Raw genomic sequence first — 23,227 nt, forward strand, 5'->3', positions numbered from 1 at the left:
TGGCTGACCCTGGTTACTGTCACTGGACCTGTTCTGCTCATCTTGCTCAGGTACTGTAGGACAGCACCCTTGGCGATGATGTTACTGCCTGTGCCTGCCTTGCTGTCCCCCTCTGGTCCAATCTCCCTTTCCCCAAGGATCTGTTGCTATAATTTTTCTCCCAGCATAAGAGTAATGCCTTCATTTTTAGTTTTATTTGATGAATGTCTATCTTCTGAAATAGCTTAATACTTTCCTTTAATGCAGTATCTTCTTTGGCCCATTATTGTATTCAAGTGTATTTCTGAATATTTACAAGCTTAACTGAAAAGCCCAGAGCTTTTTTCTTGCTGGATAGCAGGTATGAGCAAATCTGAACCTTTAAATATCTATACATATAAGTAGAATCCCTGGAAGCCATTGTGACTTCTTGGTTGAATTTTTTCAGGATCAGTCTCCAAGATAAATTCATGTTGCAGAACACATCTGGTGCAGGACCACTGCTTACAACAGATGTAGTCCATTCTACAGTGCAACTGTTTTACTCTGTTTCATCAAATATGGACAGTTTGGGGACACAACATTCTTCATGACTGAATAAAAAGGAATTAATAAATTATTCTTCTGGCACAGGAAAATTTGAGGACTAACTGCTACCATCTTCAGGCATGGCTTACTAATAGAAGATAGCTTATAATGCCTATATGAAGTTGCAGCGTGTTGAGTGATTTACACTAAGTGCAATAAAACGGAAGGCCATAAGCCAAACAACAGTGCAAACACGCTACTACATATTCAGGGGTTCAGTGGTACCTGGGCTACCTGTTCAACATGGCTTCATTAGTGTGATGTTCAGCACTACATTAATAAAACCTCCGTCTGAATGACAAATTAGCCCGAGTACAGCTCTGTGCTCAGGTGGCTAGGTGTACCCTGCTCTAGTTCAGATATATATGCTTGAAGCTGCAGCATGTGGTGCAGACATACTCTCACTTCTTCAGATGCCAGCCATAGTTAAAGCTGTTCAGTGCTTCCCACTGGAAATAAAACATGGTTAGAACTTTGTTAGACTGCAGTTTGTCTTTTGTCTCAGTCTGGATTTTTCCTGAAAATGTCAGTAAAATTTTCCAAAGAGTAAATGATGGAAGAAACATGTTGATTTGACCATGTCAATAACCAAATACCCAATTCTTACAATGTTGGGACTAAGACCAGCTATCTCTTTGCTTTGGACTCAGGAGATGATGATTGCTGGGTAGAAAAGAGGACTTTTTTGTGATTTCTAAAAAGAGGTATTAAAACCTTCTGGGGGAAAAAAATGGTTGAGAAAAAGATTTCAGTAGAGACTTGTGAGAGATTCTCAGCTGCTCAGAAGATGAACGTGATGTCAGTATGCCCCAGTCTGGAAAATCTGGCCTCAGGAAGGCATTTGTATTGCTCCTGAGCAACAGGTCTGCTTTGGTGCTTTTCATAAGCTCATTTGTTTTCTCAGAGGGTTGGTGAAAGTCTCTCTAGAATGTGAAGTTCATCCCTTTCATCAGTGAAGAGACCTTAAATCAATGGTCCAACTTGCCAAGGCGACCAACTAGAAAATAAAACTAGAACAGGTTCTTAATGGTGCATCAGAAAGGGAGAGTGAATAGAGGTTCCCAGAGAATAGCAGTGTAACCATGCAGGCGTTTCAGCACCTCTAAGTATCAACCAGAAGAGTTCCAGCTGGACACCCAATGTATTAGGGAATAGAAGCAGGTTCCCATTCCAGGGTACCAGTCCCAAACATCTTTGCCCTGAGTCTAATGAGTGGTGATCTTAGTGGTAATGAGTGTCAGCATCAGGAAGAGGCTGACAGTGGCAGCTTTCATGGCCACAGACAAGGTAATACCTGTGAGGAAAGAACATTGCGCATTTGCAGTCCTCCCCCATACAACTATTCAATGGTCTATTTTAAAATGACCATTAAAATAGGTTTATTTTCTTTCATTAGTAGTTCTTTTCCTTGGGGATCTCACACATCCAGGAGGATCCTCTCATCTCCTTTCTTACCCTAAATCTCAGATACTTTCTTTGATCTCTGTTGATGAACCCTATTTCCCAACCAGTTATGAGAATTTGATGACTAAAAATGATTTTTTTTGTCCTTTCACATAACTCCCAAATAACTGATGCAGAAATTTCAAATGACAGGCACCGATGCATTAGTACTACAGAAAGTTCCAGTGTAATTTGCAGTGCTACAGTGCCCTGCCTCTCTTCCCTGTTCACTTTTTACGAATGAATTTGAGGAATCAGCATGCCTGTAAGAAATAATCCATCTCACAGCCTATCTGCTTTCCCTTCTTTTTCTCTGGTGGGGAATAAGGACAACAGTGCAGCTAACACAACTGCAAACTCTGTTCACTTTATATGCCAGCTCCATTTTCACTATCTCTGGTTTTGTCTAAACTATAAAATTTCAGGGCAGGTTCTGTTTTTTAATATTGCTGTTTGCTCAAAAACCTAACATTGTTTTGAGGCTCTGCTGGCCCCAAAGCACAATGTAATATACACAGCAAGATTACTGGGGAAAATGGAAAGATCACTGTGATGCTGAAGTAATTTTTCCTGTTCAAACAGAACTTGTCAGCACACCAGTTTGTGTAAAATGTGCTACTTGGAGGAACAGGAGAAACGGCACTGTCGGAGAGGTCATTTCTGTGTGGAGAGCGGCAGACAGCCTGGTCTGCAGGGACCAAAGCGCATCTGGCTCGGAGGAGGTGAGCTGCAGTTGAAGGAATGCGTTTGTTGTGAGGAGGCTGATCCGTGTGGAGGAGTCAGAGCCCAGTTCACAGCCATCTTCATGAGAGACAAGCCTGGCTTCATCTGTGTGTCCACGGTGAATGACAATGTTGCAGAAACCCAAGCCTTTCCTGATTTGGTGGTCCCTTGCCCTCTTCCAGCAGCAAGGGAGGGCTGGAAACGGCAGGTAGGATGTCCAGGACGGAGGGGTTTGCTGCATGTTCACAGACTGGGTGGGCTGCCCATCTGCAATGGGCTCTGAACCTCGCACCCCCATTAAGGGGTGGTGCGAGAGCATGTAAGTCTTTACCCACAGATGGCTGCTGGGACAGTTCATCTGCTCCCATGTGCTCTGCATTGGCTCTAAGCAAGAAGGTCCTTGGGCGCTGGGCCAGCCTGTATCCTCCGGCGACTGCAGCCTTCAGGCACGGGTTGAAACCTCAAGCTGGCAGGGCACTAATAAATGCTTTTCCTGAGGCAGGCTATTAGCTGAGTTGGTGAAGGTTGGTGATGTTTAGAGAAAAAAGGTTCCAAGTGGAAGGGAACCCCATTCATTCCTCTCGTCCCTGCCTCATAGAAAGGCAGGATCAAGGTACAACTCTAGAGAGCGGGCAGCTGTGTTGTGCCTCGCAAAGGGCCCAACTCACAAGAAGGCCTGGGACAGATCCTGCCGGAGAATCTTGTGCAGGTCTGGGTGTGGGGCTGACACTTGGAGGCAGATCTGAAAAACACCCATCCGGACGACATCTTCCTGGAAAGAAACCTAGTAACGGTCTGTCCTGTGCTTCAGCAGAAGTTCCTCTTAACAAATGCCAGCCTGGAAGCTCTTTGATACACAGCTTCACCATCAGATTACAAACAAATGCGGTTGGGCTTTTAAAGCAATGTCAATCCCAATAGCAAGAGGGAGCATAGGGAGGGATTGTGCCACAAACAATTGCTTATTTACTCCTCCTCTTTTTCTTCAAATACCATTGATCTTCAGATTTTTTGCCTTAAAAGCTGCTGCTTGTTGACTGATTCTCCTGATGTAGCCCAACCGAGCTGAAACCAGTGTCTAAAACTTAGATTTCCACCTGTTTACTCACCATGTCTTTTTTTTCCTGTCTCTTTTTCTCCGTCTTCACTACTTGAAAGTTTCCAAAAGCCCACAAGCCTATTTATTTGTTTGATTCTGACTTTCCCCTACTGTACTTCAAGTTTTTTTGCTTCCTCTGCTGTTTTTATCCCCTTCTGTTTCTCTCTTTTCTTCTCTCTCACTCTTATTTTATGTTATCTACCATGGTGCTATCAATGCTAACTTCTCTAACTGCCAGTTCTGGAGAGCTGAGTGTAAGAATAAAATGATGACGACACCTCCTCATTTGCCATTGGTCCTGAGCAATAACCACCCCACTGCTCACAGAACTGTATTTTAGATAACACTGGTAAATACATTCACCAAATTGTGTTCCTTGAATAGTTCTTGCTCACTTAGAGATATTCCACCTGTTTACTGTTAGAAAAATATAGACCAGTTAAATTCCCACTTCTTTATTAGGTGTTTCCCTCTGAAATTAAAGTTATTGTAAGGATTAGCATACAGCTGCAGAATTGCAACAAATAAAATGTAAGTTTAGTACTCTTCAGTGTTGAGAGTAAGCACACATATTCAGTGTAGCCAAACCTTTCACACTTTCTTAATATGTTTACAGTCTCGTGGTCTTGTTGTGAAGAGTATCAGTCTCATTGCACAACTCAAGATGCAATCCCTACATGTGTTCTGGTATTTCCCCAAGCCTTTACATTTACATACCTCTGTGTGAGCTGTTTGGCTGTGTTCCCCTAGGATGTATTCAGGATACCTGGACTATTGACTCACAGTTGGTACCTGCCATTTCTGTGTTAACAGCACACTTAGTGTCACCTACATGTGTCACTGTCAGAGCTAGAAGCCACACGTATCCTAAACTGCATTGCTAATGTTTTCGAGGGAGGCTGAATACTAAACCATCATTATTACCTCATATATTGTTGTGCCAGGGGAGGTTTAGATTGGACATTAGGAGAAAATTCTTTACTGAAAGAGTGGTCAGGCCTTGGAACGGGCTGCCCAGGGAAGTGGTTGAGTCACCATGCCTGGAAGTGTTTAAAAGACGTGTAGATGAGGCGCTTAGGGACATGGTTTAGTGGGCATGGTGGTGTTGGGTTGACGGTTGGACTCGACGATCTTTTCCAACCTTAATGATTCTATGATTCTATGATTCTATATTTCATATTAACACATTAATACATAAAATGCATATTGCTTTATTCTCTACTGACAATACCATATGTTGCTTTCTGTAAGCCAATACCTCACATTTATGTCTGTATACACGCGGGGCTATGCCTCTCAGGGACCTAATTGTTTCCTGTAGTAAATGCTGTAGTACAGGCAGCACGCCCAGCTGCTTACATCAAGGTGGGTATTCACGCCATCTGCTTTAAGCATGTAAGCAGAAGTGCTGAGGCAGGAGCTACAGCTCCCTATGTAGTCAGCAGAGAGGGTCTTCTGCTCTGCTAAATGAAATAGTGCTAGTGAGTGGACTCAAGTGCTGATCCCTAAGAGGCCAAAGTGCAAAATTTCAGTTCACTCCAGCCTCTGTTCTAAAGGAAACCAACTGGACCTGAGACAAAGCCTGGGAATGGCTGGGGATGGTTTGCTGCCGGGACCATTCCCGGCAGGCAGTATGAACGTGGCTGCACTGGTTGTGGTTCTCTGCCTCGCACAGTGCGGGCTCAGCGCCACTTGTGCCATATGCACCCTTGGTGCTGAACAAACACCACTTGCATGGAGGGCAAAGCTGTCTTCTTACCTAGGGCACCCCTGCGCTCCCTCAGATAAATGTCCCAGGGATAACAAGGAACAACCTAGTGGCCTGGTGACCATGGCACCCTGGGTGTCTACATGGAGCAGAAATGAGCCTCTCGCGTAACCTGCCAGGGGCAGCTCCAGCAGCTCAGCACTGCACTAAGTGGTTCTCCACATTAAGACACCTCTTAAGGCTGCCTGCACCAAGGCTTCCACCATGAATGAGAGATGTGGGGGAGCTCCGCGCAGGTGAGCTTGGGCTCCACCACAGCACTAGGTGACCTGCGCCAGCATCTCTGGGCACAGGCAGGACAAGAGGGCACAGCCAGGTACCATCTTCCCTTGGGGGATCAATCAGGCTGACCTACAGTTCCCTGTATCCTTCTTGTTGCCTTTATTTTAAAAATACGTGTACCATTAACCTTCTTGCAGTCATCAGGGTCCTCTCCTGCTTGCCATGATTTTCTGTAGATGATAGACAGTGACCTTTCAATGACACTGGCCAGCAATATCAACACTCTTGAGTGACCACCACCTGACTCCATGGGTTTGAATGCATGCAGTTTGTCTCAGTGGTCCCCTAACTGCTGCTCCCCCAATGCTCCTCTCTTCTCAGCTTGTGCTGATATGTGCAAAGGCCAGGGAGCACGATTCACATGTGACAACTGGTGCAAAAAAAGGTGCTAATTACTTCAGCCTTTTCTATGTTGTCTGTCACTGTCTTGTCTCTCCCATCCACCTGCGGACCCGTGTTATACCTGTAGGTATCTCTTTTTACCTTACTACCCTTTATGTCCCTCACTCATTTTGGTTCCAGCTGGGCTTTAGCTCCCTGATTTTACTCCTAAGTGCTTTTTGCTCCTGCTTCCTCCATATTCCCTGTCCATATTTTAGTTCATTAGGATGGTCCTTGCCTAGCCAAATGGGCTGTCAGCTGGCGTTTCCTATGCTCCTGCACAAGGGGATAGTACATGCATGAGCTCTCAGTAAGTTCTCTTTAAAAACCAGTTAGTTCTTCTGGGGACTCTTCCCCTTCACGGCTGCTTCCCACAGGCTATTTCCTGAGTAAGTCAGTCTGCTCACCCAGAGTCCTAACGCTGCTGCGCACCTTCCCAGCTCTCCTCTGCATCTGTCACCGCGTGGCTGCTGCAGCCCGGGCAGCGCTCTGTGACTGCTCTCACCCCCACTTCTTCCCTGCTCCTCAGCAGGAGGTCAAGCCAGTGCTAAGCAGAAGGCCATGACTGCCCCCCTCTTGCATTTGTATTAGGAAAATGTCACCACTGCACTCTAAGCACCTCCTGGATTGCCTGTCCGATGCCATGCTGCTCTTCCAGCAGACAGCCAGGTGGCTGAAATCCCCAGCGAGGACAAGGGCTCCAACTGGGAGACTTCTAATTTGCAGAAGCCTCAGCCCCTGCCTCCTCATAGCCTGCAGTCTGTCGTACACACCTATCACAACATCCCCCAGGCTCCTCCTCACTCTGATCTTGACCCAGAAACTCTCAGCAGTCTCCAGTCTGATACTGGGGCACTGCTTAGTCAAGGAGCTCCTTAACGTAAAGCATGACGCCCCCTGCTCTTCTCTGCCTGTCCTTCCTAAATATCCTGTATCCATCCGTGGCCATGTGGCCACATTCCAGCCATGTGCTGGAACCCCACAAACTCTCTGTGACTGTGGTGGTAGAGACTCTGCAACTGTGCTGGCAGTGCAGCTGCTCCTCCTTATTGCCCGGTGCTGTGCATCAGCGTACAGGCACCTGAGGGAAGCCTCTGAACACCTGCCTTTTTGATGCAAGCAAAAATGGGATGGGATCAAATCTGCCTTATTTAGGCATATGATTTGTAGCTGTAGAGGGAAGCAGGTGCAGAAATTTTCCATCATTAGTGAAAACAGCCTGGTACCTTGGAAGGCCTCTAGCAAGAGACCCCATGCGTTTAACTGCCACCCCTCTTTTTTCACCTAGAGCACCAAGTCAGAAGTGTCTCCTAGATACGTCCAGGGCCACGTGGTAGTGTCAGATTGTAAGCAAGAGTCCCCACTGAACTCACAGAGGCTTTTTAAAAATCAGTGGCATTACTTTGTGATGAATACCAGCGACTGTTCAATGCTTCCTACTGACGGCATTAACCTTCCCATGAGATACGCGCATACTCACATCAACTGCTTTGAAGGGGTTGAGAATCGCTATTAATGCAATTTTCATAAGAGTTTAATGTTATATTTGAAATAATCACTCTGGCAGGTGTGATGCTTGTCAGGGAATTTGTTCAAATGTCTAGAGGGAGTTCTGTAAAATATTTCACAGAGGACCTATTTAAAAAATGGTCCTCACAGCCTAACAAAACAGATTTAGAAAAGATGTCTATCTACAGCAGTGGAAATAGGACTTTTGAAGTACAGATACAGAAAGAAATAAGCAAGGATGCACCCAGCTTGGTGCTGCTCCATCCTGTTTCCCAGCCACGGAAAGTGCTGGTTTTCATCTTCCACGTGCCAGGATGATGTCCTGGCACATATCAGTCGACTTTAGGCACTCTCCGTGCATATTTTGCCTTTGCGCAGGGAATTCATGCGGTCCAATTTCCTTTTCAAACTTGCTTATCCCTCATTGTACAGTTCTCTCCAAAAAAACCGAAGAAGTTTTGACGGATTCACCATCTGTCAGATCCAGAGGGTACGACCAACTTAATGAGTCAACAACTGAATTCCTCCCAGTCTGTTTCCAGTTTCATTTGCAACCTCAGATAAAGCACTTCTGCATAGTGTTCTGCTTAGAGGCAATGCAATGTCAGGGTTGACAGCAAAGCCAGCTTTTAATCTGCTGCTTAAAACATATGGTTTCCACTTCTTGGGACTTTAATTTGACGGTTAGATTTTGCTTTGATGAGGTGAGAGCTTACAAAGTAGTGAACTCATGCTGGGTCAGCCATTACTTTTCTAGAAATGCAGAATAGCATGTAGTCATACATAAGCCTAAAAGCCTTTCCAATTTATTTTTTGGTTTTATTTCATTAAATGATGGACAACTGATGTGCCAGTCTTATATAGTCTGTAGAAGGATTTGGTTTAGAAGTACTGTCCACCTTTCAGAGAAATGGACTCTCATAAATCAAATTTGTTTAGTGAGCAATAGAACTAAGGGAGTTTGGACTAAAACTGAGGGTTTTGCACGTGGTTGTCTTCTTCCTGTGTGTGTCTTTCATATACACCAGATGCTAGGTGTGGGAAGAGAGGGTTACTCTCCGATCCCCGGAATCTGAGCTGACTGAGAGATGACCTGCCATTCTTCTGGGCCCATCTGCAGCACTGAAGGAGGTTTCTGTTTGGCAGACAGACAAACAGCTCTGTGTTGACAGGTGTTTGTTTGAAGATACAGTGTTTCAAGAGTTGTGTTTCCCTGGTATTTTGTGGGTAGTGTTGTGCCAAGTCCTTGATTTTTATGCTGCCAGATGTTGTAACTAAGTAATTATAACTTTTACAGGGTAATAATGACTTGATAAGGATTGTAACCTGGCAAACCATCTTTTCAAGTACATGAATGTAAAAATTCCAAGTTGCACAACAATAAAAGTCCAAATAAAATTCCAAACTGTACAATAATAAAAGTCTTTCCACCACCACTGGCTTTCAGCATGTGCTGGGCCCCAGTTTTTAAGGCAGTGCATCTAAATGGGCTGCCCAAATCTCACCACTGGATGCCTGCACACAGATTAGTGCACAACTGTCAGTTTAATGGCTGCAGACCCACTTGGGGCACACTTGGATTTAGCAGCACGCTCTCACACACGTTGCTAGATCTCAAATTTCGTTAGATCTTTCTTTTGACAGCCAAAAGCAGAAAGGAACTGTTCTGCCAAAAATCAAGTCCCTGCTCTAAAGCATGAAAAAGCTGGAGATCTTAAAAATAGAGAGAAAAATTTAACTTCAAAAAACACGTGTTTCTTACAATTGCATTTTCAATGGGTCTGAAGTGGGTTTGCTAGAATTCATATATTTAGCACGTGAGAGAGAGCAATTATGCAAAATGTGAGCTCAAATGGTTACTTTGGTAAAGTCACCTGGGATTAAAACAGCCTGCGGCGTGAAGTCCTAGGCAACCTCAGCTGTACTGCTGCCAGCTCTGTCTGTCAGGCAAAAAAACGCATCAGTTTTGTCAGCTTCTGTCTCCAGTCACCACCATCCACACCTTTTTCCAGTGCTAATACTGTAACTCTTCCTACTTGTTAAGCAATTCATTTCTTAACACTTGACCAGTAGGATTAAATGCATGGTGTCGGGAGGTTCCTTACTAATAAATTCTGATGTTACTTTCATTTTGAAAGGATTTTACAGAGGAGGTCAATAGTGTTGTCCCAGTTTACAGATTCAGATAACCAAGGTAGAAGGTAAATAATTGGCTAAAAGTCACCCTGCAGGCCAGGACAGCCAGGAATTAAAGTCCTATGTAACAGCATCCAATCGAGGAGAGCTTATGTATATGAAGGGCGACTTTTGTTGAGATATTGGAGTAGGGTCTAAACAGGATCTGTACGTATAAAGGAGAGCCCAGAGCAAACACTGTAAGGATTACAAACAACTAAAACTGCACTGAGAGCTAAGAGATAGATACATTCAGATAAATGAACAAAACGGTTCTGTCAAGATAGCGAAAATGGCTGGAGACAATATTATACAGGGATCAGAAAGCTATGGAATGTACCTGAAGGTGTCTTCTTTCCAAAGAGATGAAACAATGTTGTGAGAATAGGATGAACTTTGGAACAAAAGGAAGTTTTAAGGCAATACACAGCTTATTTTAAATTGTTTCTAGTGTTAAATTCCTATTTACAGTTCCTGTTTTTCTTTTTTAAACTGGAGTGTTCCTTATAGTCCCAACCTTGTATTACCAACACATATTCACAAACTTAGCGACCTGATGTGATCCAGGATCAGGGTTTTTGTCTTGTCAGAGGGCAGAAATACTTTTTTTTATAAAATGGTACCTAACCGTATTCCTTGGCACACTGATAATGTATAATTCTGCGTAGAGAAAAGGTTTCTGAACCTTGAGAACTACATGCAAACTTAATTTATAAGAAAAAGTTTTGGCATTACAATCAGTGCTTTTCCAAGGTTTCAGACATTACATAAGCTGCTACTAGAAAAAGAATTTGCTGATCTTTTTTGCATATTCAGCTAGGCGATTTCCCTGAACCCCACGCAGTAGTATTTCTCAACTTACATAGCAACTCTGTTTGTGGTAAAATCATGTGAGTGTCGGAGCAGGTTGCTTATCAGTGTTTAAGGCATCATAACACTAATGAACAAGAAATTAATTTACGAGCCTAAAAACACAAGAGGTTGCACACTGTATTGCTAAATCCCACGAGGCTAAAGCCCTCATGGCTACCCCCACAGCACTGACTGAGATGGGAAGAATTCTTGGTTTGGGGATTTGCTCCTTGTATTATTCTCTTTTTTAATGCAACCACGGCTTCATGTAAAGAATATAACCAACACTGTCAAGGCCGGACCTTCTTCTGCCATCGAGTCAGCTCCTTTTCTGCCTCACTGTCCGTCTAGCCCCATGGCTCTTACATTCTTGTCTGCACAGCAACACAATTTCCTTTAAGAACCCATCTTTTCCCCATTTAACCTACAATCTTCCGCAGAGTGAGAGAGAGATTTAAATCCTCCTGGGCTGAAGCAAATCTATGATTGGGGTCTCCCACTTCCTGGGTGAGGCTATCAACCATTAGGCTATCACACAAAAGACCTACAGCATCTCTCTGTGCATCTTGGCTGGGCTGAAGTCCCCAGGAGATTTAGGCACTCATCCACGTGCTTCTGAGTGCCAACGAAGAGACAGGCGCTAACTCTCAGCTCTTCAGGCCTGGGGGAGTTCTGGGCACATGCATAAAGCACTCAGTACTTTTCTGGAAAACATTTTCTGATGTATGCCATGTATGAACAATATAAAAGCAGTAAAATCCTGTAATTATTCCTGCTCTCTGCTGAAACACAAAAAATTGAGTTTCTTAAAGCTGGACCAGTTCTTTGATCTAGTCCACACCACCACCTTGCAAACAATTGTGCAAACACACCTTAAAGGAGAGAATGAGGCAGTGCTGTGAATCTAAACAGTGCTTCAATTAAACATTTAATCTCTTGAAAGCGTAACTATCATACCTACTACATTTTGCATTACTGTGAAATCATTTATAAGTCAGCTTTTATCATGAAATCCAGTACTATGGAGAGATGATCACAATAATGAAAATCTACACACAAACCAAACAAATCCTCCCTCTTTCTCGTGAAGTCAGTCTTTAGTGTAGCGCATCCTGCAGCTGAACTTCTTTGTGTTTCTTCAGGGAATCCTTTTAAGAGATAAGCTTGACAGCATGATCTGATGAGAAACCACGTCTGTTTGTGATTGTGTTGGGCCCGCAATGGAAAGAAATAAGCTTTTTGTTAGCTCTCTTGAGTCTCTATTAACTGTAACACACAGAATGCCTCCAGCTTCTGAGATAGCTGTTAAAAAGACAGGTTGTTTTTGTGACAGCCAGCTCTTGTGACACTATTCTGTGAAAGCACTCCTTCTACCTGGCTAGGCATTGGGTGTGAATATTTTCTTTTTAATGCACTGTGTCCCACATTTTTTATTTGGGACTTACATATAAAAAGTATTGAGTGCTGTGCTTGCCGGGCAAGTCTGGAGACTTCTGGAACATTACAGATCTCTCTCCTGATGGCGCTGTAGAAATGTAAGCCAGTCTGCTCGTGGAGAGCTGCCAGACCTGAGGGGACAGTTTCTTGTAGCACAACATAACTTCATTCCTGATGCTACAACCTGAAACAGTTTGCCTGGTTCTTGCTCTAGTGCTGAGTCGGGCCCTAACAGTCTGTACAGGAATAAGGAATGCTCTGTGCCAATCACACCATATTATCCAAATCCTGATTAAAAACAACTGAATGTTAACATGTGCTTAATTTTTACCTAGTTCAGGCTTCTCACATGCTCAAACATGGAAGCTGACCTACTGTATTTATAAATCCACTGCCACATCCAGTCACTAACTGGATTAATTACATAGACATTGTAATTCATTATGAATTATCACTCATTTTAGTTGCTACAGCTCACTATTTTATTTAGTTGATATTATCTGGACCACAGAGTATCAGCATTTCACAGCTTGCTTTGAGGCAGAGGCAAACCACCAAAAAGGCTGTGTGCAGCTGGCCACGTTGGACTCTGCTCCCTCTTCTAATTTTTAAATTCATGTGGCTATGACTAGTACTGCTCACAAGGTGTGGGCTGAGAATAACTGATCCAGTTAATTACCGAAATTCTCCATCTACTGGCTGGCCTCATTATGAGGACTTTTACAGAAGACAGTCAAGTCAGTAGGAAAATTTTAATATGTGCCATTAGATTACGCCTTAGGAGTGAGGCAGAAATGATAATATTCTGATGCGACTTTTTTCCACAATACTTGCACCGCACCTGGAGGACTCTTCCTGTCAGCTCCCGGCCGGCACGGGCTCCCCCCATCTCCCGAGGAAACGGGCGTTTCTCTTCCGCGCACTCGCCAGCAGGAGGCCCCGCTCTCCCGCCAGCCGCTGACAGGAGTCCCCGGGGCTCTGCCCGGACCGGATCTTCGTCCTCATCCTGGTGAAAATCCCAAACAAAAATGCTTAAAGATGGATTTATCAAAACGCTACGCTCTACTTTAAGTCTAAACACGAGAACAAGCTCCAAACTTTTCTTCTATACGGTAACAAACCAGTTCCTCTCTGAACAACGGGTCGAAAATTTCCCCTTTTTTTGATACCCAACACTTTAGAAGATTACAAACGCGAACGTTAAATGCCGTCTGTCTTCAAGCGATTCAGTTATCAAATTACGAGTGATTCTTACGAACGTCAGCCGCTTGGACAACGCGCCCCGGCAGAGCGCTGAGCCGCGCAGGGAGGCGGGAGAGGCGCGCAGCCCCTTCCGTCCCGCACAGGCGGGGGCTGCCCAGCAGAAACACCCCCCACCCCAGCTCCACCACCGCGACGGGCTGGGGGAGCTGCCCGCCGGGTTTGAGGGGCGGCTCTGGCGGTGCCTGCGCGGCGCCCAGCCGCCCAGGGCTTCACTCCTTCCCCCCTGCCTGCCTGCCTGCCTGCCTTCTCCCGGCGCCTCCAAGCGCGTGCCGCCAACCCCGCCGCTTGCCAGCACCTCTCCTGAGGGGGAGCGGGCGGGGTCGGCGTCGTCACGATCCTCAGTGCGCAGGCGCAGCCCGTGGCGCCTGCGCAGTAGTGCGCGCCACGGAGGGAGGGGGGCCGGCCCCGCCCCCTGGCGCCCGCCGGGCCGCGCTCGCCGCTGTCCCCGCCCGCCTCCGCCTCCAGCTCCGCCTGGGCGCTGGGAGCGGCGGCTGCGGCGGGCAACTTCCCCTCAAGTCTGCCTGGCGGTAGGGGGACTATGCGACCCGGCTGAGCGCGGCCCGAGAGGGGCAGGCGGCGCCAGCAGCAGCAGCAGCCCCGCCGCCGTAGCCAGAGTCGCCCGGCAGCCGCCCGCCTCAGCCCCCTGCCCTCCCCCGGCCGGGGCAGGAGCCGCCGCGGCCGTCCCATGTCCCGCAAGGCCAGCGACAATGTGGAATACACGCTGCGGAGCCTGAGCAACCTGATGGGCGAGAAGCGGCGGCGGCAGGCGGACGGGTCCGCCGGCTCGGGCGCGGCGGCAGGCGAGCGGAGCCTCATCGCCGCCGAGTCGTGCTCCAGCCTCAACAGCGCGGCGTCGGGCGGCGAGCTGGAGCGGGCGGCGCGGCGGCAGTTCCAGCAGGACGAGACCCCCGGCTTCGTCTACGTGGTGTCGGTCTTCTCCGCCCTGGGGGGCTTCCTCTTCGGCTACGACACCGGCGTGGTGTCGGGGGCCCTGCTCCTCCTCAAGAGGGAGCTCAACCTGGACGCCCTCTGGCAGGAGCTGCTCGTCTCTGGCACGGTGGGCGCCGCCGCCCTCTCCGCCCTGGCCGGCGGCGTCCTCAACGGGCTGTGCGGCCGGCGGCCCTGCATCCTGCTGGCCAGCGGCCTCTTCACGGCGGGGGCCGGCGTGCTGGCCGCCGCCCGCGACAAGGAGACCCTGCTGGGGGGACGCGTGGTGGTGGGGCTGGGCATCGGTGAGTGCCGCGCCGCCCCGCCGGGCTCCCCTCCCGGCTTCTGCTGCACGACCCCCCAGCCCGAGTCCGCCCCGCTCCCGGCGGGACCCCAGCTCTTGCCCCGGCGGGGGAGGAGCTCCCCCGGGAGGCTGGTTTAACCGAGCCTCAAATCCACGCGTCCACAACCCGTTTATGTAAGGCAGCCCGCAGACGAAAGGCGAAAAAGGCCTGTGGGGTTTGACGTGCTCGGCTGCTGGCGAGGGAAATGCGTAACTGAGCTGAGGTCAGGAGAGGGGTCTGCTGGCCATCGCGGCGGGGTATGGAAAGGGAGCGTGTGTGTGCTTGCCCTCTTCGTTTTTACTTACAGGTGGTGTAGTTCTAGCCCGTTTTGGGGAGAGTTGTCTGGTTTCTGTACGAGGAGAATGGTCTCCCGTCCTTTCTGCAAATTCATCTTTAGGGTGGTCTATCAGTGTCAACAGCTCACACTGTAAGCTTTGCATTTGAGGGGGTTCTGGGAAGTCGGGAGCTAGGAGGAGATAATGCCTGTCTTTCTGAGCTGTAAATACCTCCTCTTCTGGTTCCCCGCAAAGCTTTGCTTTTCATTGGGCACTAAAGGGGCGCTTTTGGGACAAAATGAGGTAGTAATCTCTCTGGTCAAATGAGATGACACTTGCTTTGGAAGGCTTTGGATTTCTTTAACAGCATCCTGCAGAACTGAACATGAATTGCTGCTCTTAGGCTGCCTTCCTATATGTGTTGCATAACTTGCAAGCAGTAGGTTCTGGTAAAACTTTATAGTTGTCCCAAAGAACTTAAAGTGATGAGGAGTGTTTCCTCTAACCTTTGAGACTGGTTTCTGTGCCAACTACATCCTAAATATCCCCAGAATTTTGGTTGCTCTTCAGCTTCAGCTGCCATCCTGTCAGGCAGTAATTTGAATTATACTTGTCATCTAAGATGGGTGTATGAGGTTATTCAGAGTCCTTGGACTATAGTATGTATAAAAGGAAAAAGAAAAAGTAGCAAATCTTTCTTACTATGATCTTGCAACACTTCCTATCTGAAAGCATGAGGACAAATTGAGAACTAGACCTGTTTTCCTCTACATACCAAAGTTCTGTTTCTTAGCCGTTGAATAATTTTTTGAATTCTCTGGCTTGTTGTAGACACACTCGCTGTGATGTGATTCGTGGTCTTATTAAGGAAAAAAAGTTTGTGAGTCATAATAAGGACTGTCAGAAATAAAATTGACTCCATCCTTGAAAGGGCTCATGCTGGCTTTCCTGTACAGTAAGGGACATCTTCTTCAGGTTGCAGTTTTCCTACCCTGAGTTGGGTAGTTGTTTTTTATTTTTTTAAATGCTATCTCTCTGCTTTTTTTTTTTTTCTATCAAGACTTCAGAGTGCAGAATGTTGTTATAATGTTCAAGAGACAAGAAAACTAAATTTAACTATGAGGTGGCAGAACAGGTATTTTGATGGCAGTATGTAGTACATATGTTTAGTGGTAGATACTAAAAATATCAAATTTGACATCTTTTTGTGTTTGTAAAGCTTCTCATGTTCTTTGTTGACCATAATTGGTTACATTGACAGCTTCAGGGGAAGGAGGGAGGAAAGGGATGGATGATTTGCTTGACTCTTGTGTATGTGTGTCTTGTAGAGAGAAGCATAGGTATGTTGGAATTGTCTTACAGTGGTGCAAATAAATGACGTTGGTATTGTCGGAGGGTTATGAGACTTGCGGCTTAATGTAATTAACATATAAAGCACAGAAATGGAAATTGGGAGCTAGGGGTTGTTCTTTCGTACAGCCGTAGATCTCGTGTGGTCTGGGGAGAGAGATCTCTTTGGCCTCTTTCCACATTAGGGACAGAGATGGTGGTTCTGCTGGGGCTCTGAAGAGCTGAAGTAAGGACTGAAAAATGTTCTGAGGATTTAGGAGCACAAAGACACTAATTTATACTTAAAAAATATGCTATTTTCTCCTTTTTATCAAAGGTTGCTCTTCTTTATGTGATGGAGCTTATGGCCAAAACCAAAGCATTACCTTAAATTGCTGCGACTGAAGCATCACAAGAGACTCCAAGAATCGCAGAGTCCAATCCTAAACAGGGTTTATTTTACAAAAGAAAAAAATGTTGTGGTTCAAAACTGTTCTCATACAGCAAACTGCAACAATCTCGACATTAAATCCCCCACCAGAGGGAGCCTGGATAATTTCATGAAGGCATTAGAAATTGGTGGAACTTTTAACCAGTTTCTTCCCTTTCTTCTCTTGGAGCCCTCTGACTATGATTTTACTGCCCACAGTGAGCAAGAACTTCCTAGCCTTGGTGTAAGGAGGTCGCTCAGTATCGTGACACTCCAGTGACAGTGTGAACTGCTGAAATGTAAGGGTGCGATGGTGTAGTGTTGCAAACCAGTAAAAACTTCTTAATTGTGTATGATTTTATACATTTTGGAGGTCTCTTTAATGTAGCACTCTGCCAATTCCACACACATCTACTCCAGAAATACGTGTTTGCTTGCATGTAATAAATGAATTACTGTGTTATGGGCAGTACTGTGTGCTGTAACAGCAGATGCAGTGATGGTTACCTACGGGACTTCGTTCCGCCCTTGCTGGTACAGGGCGGATCTGTGTTAATTGTGTCCGTGTGAGAAAACAGCCATTTTTCTCGTGACTGTGATTTATAAAGGGCTACAGTTAAACTTTCAAGGATGAAAAGAACAGGATATATGCTGAAATGAGGAATGTCTCTCACTTGTCTGTCTTGTCCGTTTTTTATCGTTTTCCATAGAACTGTTTTGAGATAGAAAAACTCTCCTTTTCTCCCCAGCAATTACAGAAGGAGATATTTCTGGAAAATAAAGACCTTCTCTCAAGGACAAGCCAAAGTCCTCTTTTATTGCAAATGTTGAATAGATTTTTATGGTTGGAAACAGTTATATTACCCTTTCCCCTGCTCCTCCAGCGTAAATACAAAATATAGGGAACGCAAAAAAAGAGAAACCACGTTCAGCATGAGCTTAGAATATGCTTAGATCTTTTCAGGTCTGAATTTCTAAATACATAGTTCATGACAACTTCAGACAAAATGACTTAAGAACAAGGTTATGGCCATCATTCCCTCCCCCACTCCTTCCCAAGCAGCTCTGGTGTCCCTGATTCTTTAGGAATTTGGCTGAGCCTGGTGTCAGGAATGCAGCGTTTGGATGGGTATTCGTTACAGCAAATGTGGGCAAAATTCAAACATTTGCATGTGCTTGGTAGCGCTTTGTATGAGCTTAGCTAGGAAAAACGTCTTTGGTACAAAGCATATTTGGACCTTTTGCATCAGATAATGCTAAAGGTCTTAGCCTGTTGCTGCAGGGTGACCAACCACACTTGGTATGGGATTGAGGATTGACATAGGTTTGCCTTGCATTGACTGCTGTAGTTTGCATGCTTGGCAAGAAAGCCAGGTTCTTCACTTGGCTCATCTTTGGCCTGTCCTACCAAAGTCTGAGGACAGGCCAGAACTGAAACACCAAAGATTAGAGATAGGCATGGCTGTAGACAAGAGCTAATTCTACTGAAAACCTGATCCTGTGAGAAGGGAGGTGGAGAGTGAGTAGAGTAAGCACTGGTACTGAATGTAATAGAGACTAGAAAGGATAATAATAAATAGCTATGTTTGCAAAGTCGCTTCTTTCTTAGGCTGCCCAATGTCCTAATTTTACAATCACTTTGTTGTCTGAACCCATTGGCCAGATGTTTTTCAACAGCTCACCGGTATGCAATGGGAGCAGTTTATCCTTCTGTCATCTGAGGATGCTGAAGGTTTTAAGCCTGCAGCTGATGTACGCGGGTGTTGGCATGGTGTTTCAGGTTGTGTGCTGTTCAGATCACTTTTTCAAGAACGTTTATGTACGAGCTGTGGAAGGAAAGCTGTTTGAGCTACACAGAGTTCAGGACGTGACAGAATTAAGCTTGCTCATGCAGGGTTGATCTCTATCTTAATGTACAATCATTAGCTGGATGATTAGATTCTCCTGTCTTGTTCAGCATGCAGAATAGACTGTGCTCAATTAATGATCAGCTCTTCAGTGTTTTGTTTTCTTACTCAGTGTGTGGCTTAGGCGTTACTTAATGCAGATGCTACCCAAGCCCTTGCGAAAGCAGAGTTAGGACTACTGTGCGTGCATGCACTCTGTTACTAGGTCTGCAATGCAATGGAGACCTGACTGGTTAGGTGCCTCGTCCTCTCTCTGACCCCTGTCTTTGCTGGTATGTGATGTATCTTCACAATGTGAGCCTATTGCTCAGTGCTTGCTTTGTACTTTTGTACTCAAAATGTCTGTAGTATTTTTTTTTTTAAAGGCTGTATTTGAATGTGACATATGTGGTGTTCCTGGTAGCATCTTTTTACTGCATATGTAGGTCATTTTCTGCGCAGAGGAAACAAGATTGTACACAGAATTAGGCAGGAGTGAAAAGCACTGGCATATGATTCAGGGCTCCCCTGGTGGGACTGGCTTCTACTAACAGTAAGGACCAGTAGCAAGTAACAAAAATAACCAAATTTAACCAAAGGACTTGCATCATGTAGTACCAGCTCTATATTATCTTTACAGTGGTTAAGTAAAAGTCCACTGTATCAGCTGGACTACCATGTATGCTGTGAAAATATTGGAAAATAACCAGTATGACCTGTTGCCTATTGAAGATGAGGATATGTGTACTGGGTTTTTTTTGTTTGTGTTTTGGTTTGGTTTTTTTTTTTTTTTTTTTCAGTGTACTACTGAGCTTTTTCAGGTGCTGTGTATTTTTATCTTGGAAAAAATTACAGATCAATCTCCTTGCCCCGCCCCAACTGCCTGTGGGACTAAAGCTTCAGTCTGTTTTTGTAAGTGAGTGTCCACCAGAGTTTTTTAAAGGAGTTTATACCTTAGTACATTTTGGAGGGGAAAGTCACCCTCAGTCCCCAAATATGCTGTGCTGCTTCTGGCAGATGCTTGTAATTTTCAGTCCAGAGATTCATAGGCTATTTTTTGCTCCAGAGACAGCGGTTTGTTAGTATAAGCTTGCAGTAGAGATGGAGGGGAATGGAGAGACAAATAGCCATGTTGTTAGAATCGACTTTTGTACTGCCACTGACCAGAGATGCTCACCCAAGTTTCCAGGATCTCTAGCTACTGACGTTACCGTGTGTGCTCAGGGTTGGATCTCTGCATCTTAAGAGCTTAATCTGTTCTTGTGCAAAAGCATCTGGGAGGATACATTAGCTTCTGACTGGAGCTGCGATCTTGCAGGGTACCAGGTAGTACATTAGGATGAAAAAATGTATCTTTTGAAGTCCTCTAATTTTGTGTGCATTGGACAGGATACACAGCGCTATGCTCAGTTCACTGTTGTGTCAACAAGCACTGACTCCATTATTGTTTTGTCTGATGGTATCATGCTAAAAGATCAGCAATTTATACATAAATATTGCTATCTTTGGCAAATATTTAGTGACCATTTCAGAATAAAGTATTAAGCACACATAAGAGAATTTTTGGACTTTTGATTCTTCTGGAAACTGTTTAAAGTCAGAAGGGTGGCGTTTCCTTTTTTTTTGTTTTGGTTTGATTTTTTTTACCTTTGTTTTGGGCTTTTTGCTATTGTTTCTGTTTAACTTAAAAAAAAATGCCCATAGTTCATAAACCTTGAAATTGATTTTCTGTCTCTAACACATGGGAATCTTGTAAAATAGTTTTCCCTGTACTTGGTCAAACTGTTCTATCAAAACATAATTCCTGTTGTATTTTAAGTATTTTTCATTTTGGAAATTAAGTATTTTTTCATTTTGGAAAAAATACAATGCATCCAGTTCATATGTGACATAAAACTGAAACTTTTATGATTCTCTTACTCCTTATAAAAAGGCAACTTGAAGGAAGCTTGCAGTGTTAAACACAAGTGTTTCCTTACCTATCTAGAAAAATTCATGTAGGCACCTAGGTGGGCTTATTTTCAAAATGCTTTGTTTGCTACAGAAACAAGAGACCAGTGGCATCCACTTACTATGACATTAAAGATAGCAAATCATTCAGCTGGAACTTTTGGATTTGAGTGACTTTTTTTGGCTGAAGCTTATACCAGTCCTATCAGCAGAGGTACAAGGCAGAACATCTGAGGGCAATCCAAGCAGCAGATTCGAATTGCTAACTACTGTCTGCTGCTGTGCACTGTCAGAACATGCACTTAATTTTTATTCTGAGTGTACTAGTGTGTACTTTGCCAATTGTATCCTGAGAAGCAAGGAAAAAAGTAAAAACATTGAAAGTAGATGCTGAAAAGAAGGGGGTTTTAAATTATTTTTTTCCTTATCTCATTATCAGTAGACTTCAAGATAATTAATTACAGCAGCTGTATGCTCTTAAGTGGGTTTTTATAGAATATATTGTATTTCTAACATTGATTTATTTTAACGTGTAGTATTTTAGGAATCTTAGGGATTATTCCATGAAAGTATGGTAAGCTTTTGTGTTGCAAATCCTACGGAAGTCCTGAAAATTGATGATTTCTACTTAAGATGGCTGGACTCAAACTGGACGACTGTGGCCGTGCTGCATGCTGGTACCATGGAGGAATAATAGGCCTGATGGATAGCTTTGTTTGCAAAATTGTTTTACGGGTTCTTCATTGGTGAAGAATTGAGTTTTCGTATCTGACCTGTACAATCAGTGTTGCTGCTGTGAAGCTTGTGAAAAGGCTGGGTTGGGTGGGAAAGCCATTGGAGCTGCTGAAAGCCTAAAACCAGTGACTGCTGAAAATCAGGGGAGCAGAGTTCTCCCTTTGGTTTCTTTTTGCAATGATTATGCCTGCGAACAAATAGCAAGAGAAGCAGTTATTCAATATGTTGTAGAGATTTTGTGCAGCACAGCTCTGGATAAGTGTGTAGTCATTTCACTACTTTAGCTAAATTATCTTTCTGTAGGTCCTATGATGCAACTTGAATGCAAACTATTCTAAAGTGTATTTTGCTTATGATAATTGAAGAAACAAAGCTTTAAAAAACACACTCTCCCATTCTTTCCATTTCTGATCTTCCTCTGATTTGTTGGAGGTTTTAGATGTGGTTTTATTAAGGATTTATTCAAAGCAAGTGCCTGTTCTGAAGGAGAATTTTTCGTAGGTGGTTTCTCATTTTGACTGTTTATATACCCAATCACTGAAGTTGGGTTTCTTAGCTCAGGGAGTCTGTCCCTTCTTCCTTACAGATGCGCTGCCTGTGTGGATGAAATGTCACGCTGTGACCTCGGAGCGGCCCACGCGTCTGGCTGGCTGTGGATAGGCCATGGTGTTAGCAAATGTGTTCCTGCCTCCCCCTTGGTTCGGTCTCTTAGTTGGCTAATAGCAAGGGTGCCTCCCTCTTCTGTAATTCGGGACAGACTTGCTTCTCATGTTCCTCCCCTTCAAGCAGCGAATCCTTGTTTGAAGTCCCATGCATGCCTTAGGGATTGCTCCTGGGTTGACTTTCCTGGGAGTTCAGCCATTTCTTCCTGTGGCTGTTGTGTTAGTGGGCTCAGACACTGAAGCAGTTGTGAGGATTTTTAAAAAAAAAAAAAAGTGTAGGCTTATTGATACATGCAATTTTTTACCTTGGGCTTGTCCTTTAGTTGTATCTCAGGGGTCTTCTTCCCCCTCCCCTAGAGATGGGTCTTCCAGTTGTGTATATTCAGGAGCTTCCCCCTCCCCTAGAGATGGGTCTTCCAGTTGTGTATATTCAGCTTCTCTACTTGAACTTTTCTTCCCCTCTCCCTGATTTTTCCAGTGTAATTCAGCAAGGGAGCAGCTCTCTGGAGGAGGTTTGCCCTCTGTGGCTAATCTGAAAGGCTTCTTGGTTCTCATTAGAGCTGGTGTTTTCAAGAAGAACCTGGCACCAACCTTTGCTTGGTGGTGCTCATCCTTTGCTAGCATTTTACATCAATGAGCGCATTCTCATTCAGCTCCTGAGTGATGAGGCAATTTCAAGGCAAAAAAAAATTTCCAGGCAGTGTGGAAAATCCCGGTGATACCTGATGCTTTTAGCATACGGGCTGACAGGCACTCTGCAAGGCTGAACGGTCTTAAGGGAGAAGTGGGGTTTCCCTGGGAGGCAATTTCTTCAGGCCTCAAATCTAGAACTTTCTGCTCTCTTTTCAACACCAGGTATTTGGGAAGGTCTGAGTTTTCACAGGTCTCATGCCAACTGGTAGCATTGAGGAGCTCTCTAATCTAATCAACAGCCAGCAAAGCACACACAGCTACGTGCTCAGTTGTCTCTGAGGCAGTAATGAAGTGATTGTTGATCTCCAGATGATAGACACAAAATCAGAAGATGCCAGAAATGGTGGAGGACCTGCTGCGTAAACAAAAACATGTATCCAAAATTAGATTCACCTGGCAATTGCCCATATTTTCATAGTCTAGACAAAATTACATAACCTTAGAAACCTATACCATAAGTGGGAGCCCTAAGGCAAGAGTTTTCCAGGCTTTTCCCA

The 23,227-nt window shown here is 44.9% G+C and overlaps 1 protein-coding gene and 1 long non-coding RNA gene across 4 annotated transcripts in view; one reads left to right on the forward strand and one right to left on the reverse strand.

Annotated features, from left to right (window-relative positions):
- Window positions 1-11,706: 11,706 nt before the first annotated feature.
- On the reverse strand, window positions 11,707-13,538 carry LOC142081788 (uncharacterized). Its single transcript, XR_012673484.1, has 2 exons — window positions 13,078-13,538; window positions 11,707-11,993 (listed from the first exon to the last, which is right to left on the reverse strand). It is a non-coding gene; the product is annotated as an uncharacterized LOC142081788 (long non-coding RNA).
- Window positions 13,539-13,973: 435 nt separating this feature from the next.
- The window catches only part of SLC2A13 (solute carrier family 2 member 13), a 168,204-nt gene continuing 158,950 nt past the window's right edge, over window positions 13,974-23,227 (forward strand). For all 3 annotated transcript variants that reach the window (XM_075145784.1, XM_075145793.1, XM_075145802.1), the window contains exon 1: window positions 13,974-14,731. In XM_075145784.1, coding sequence (XP_075001885.1) covers window positions 14,185-14,731 — 547 coding nt within the window. In that variant the 5' untranslated portion in view covers window positions 13,974-14,184. The remainder of the gene's footprint in view (window positions 14,732-23,227) is intronic.

This window comes from Calonectris borealis, chromosome 1, assembly GCF_964195595.1.
Source record: "Calonectris borealis chromosome 1, bCalBor7.hap1.2, whole genome shotgun sequence".
Classification (NCBI taxonomy): domain Eukaryota; kingdom Metazoa; phylum Chordata; class Aves; order Procellariiformes; family Procellariidae; genus Calonectris; species Calonectris borealis.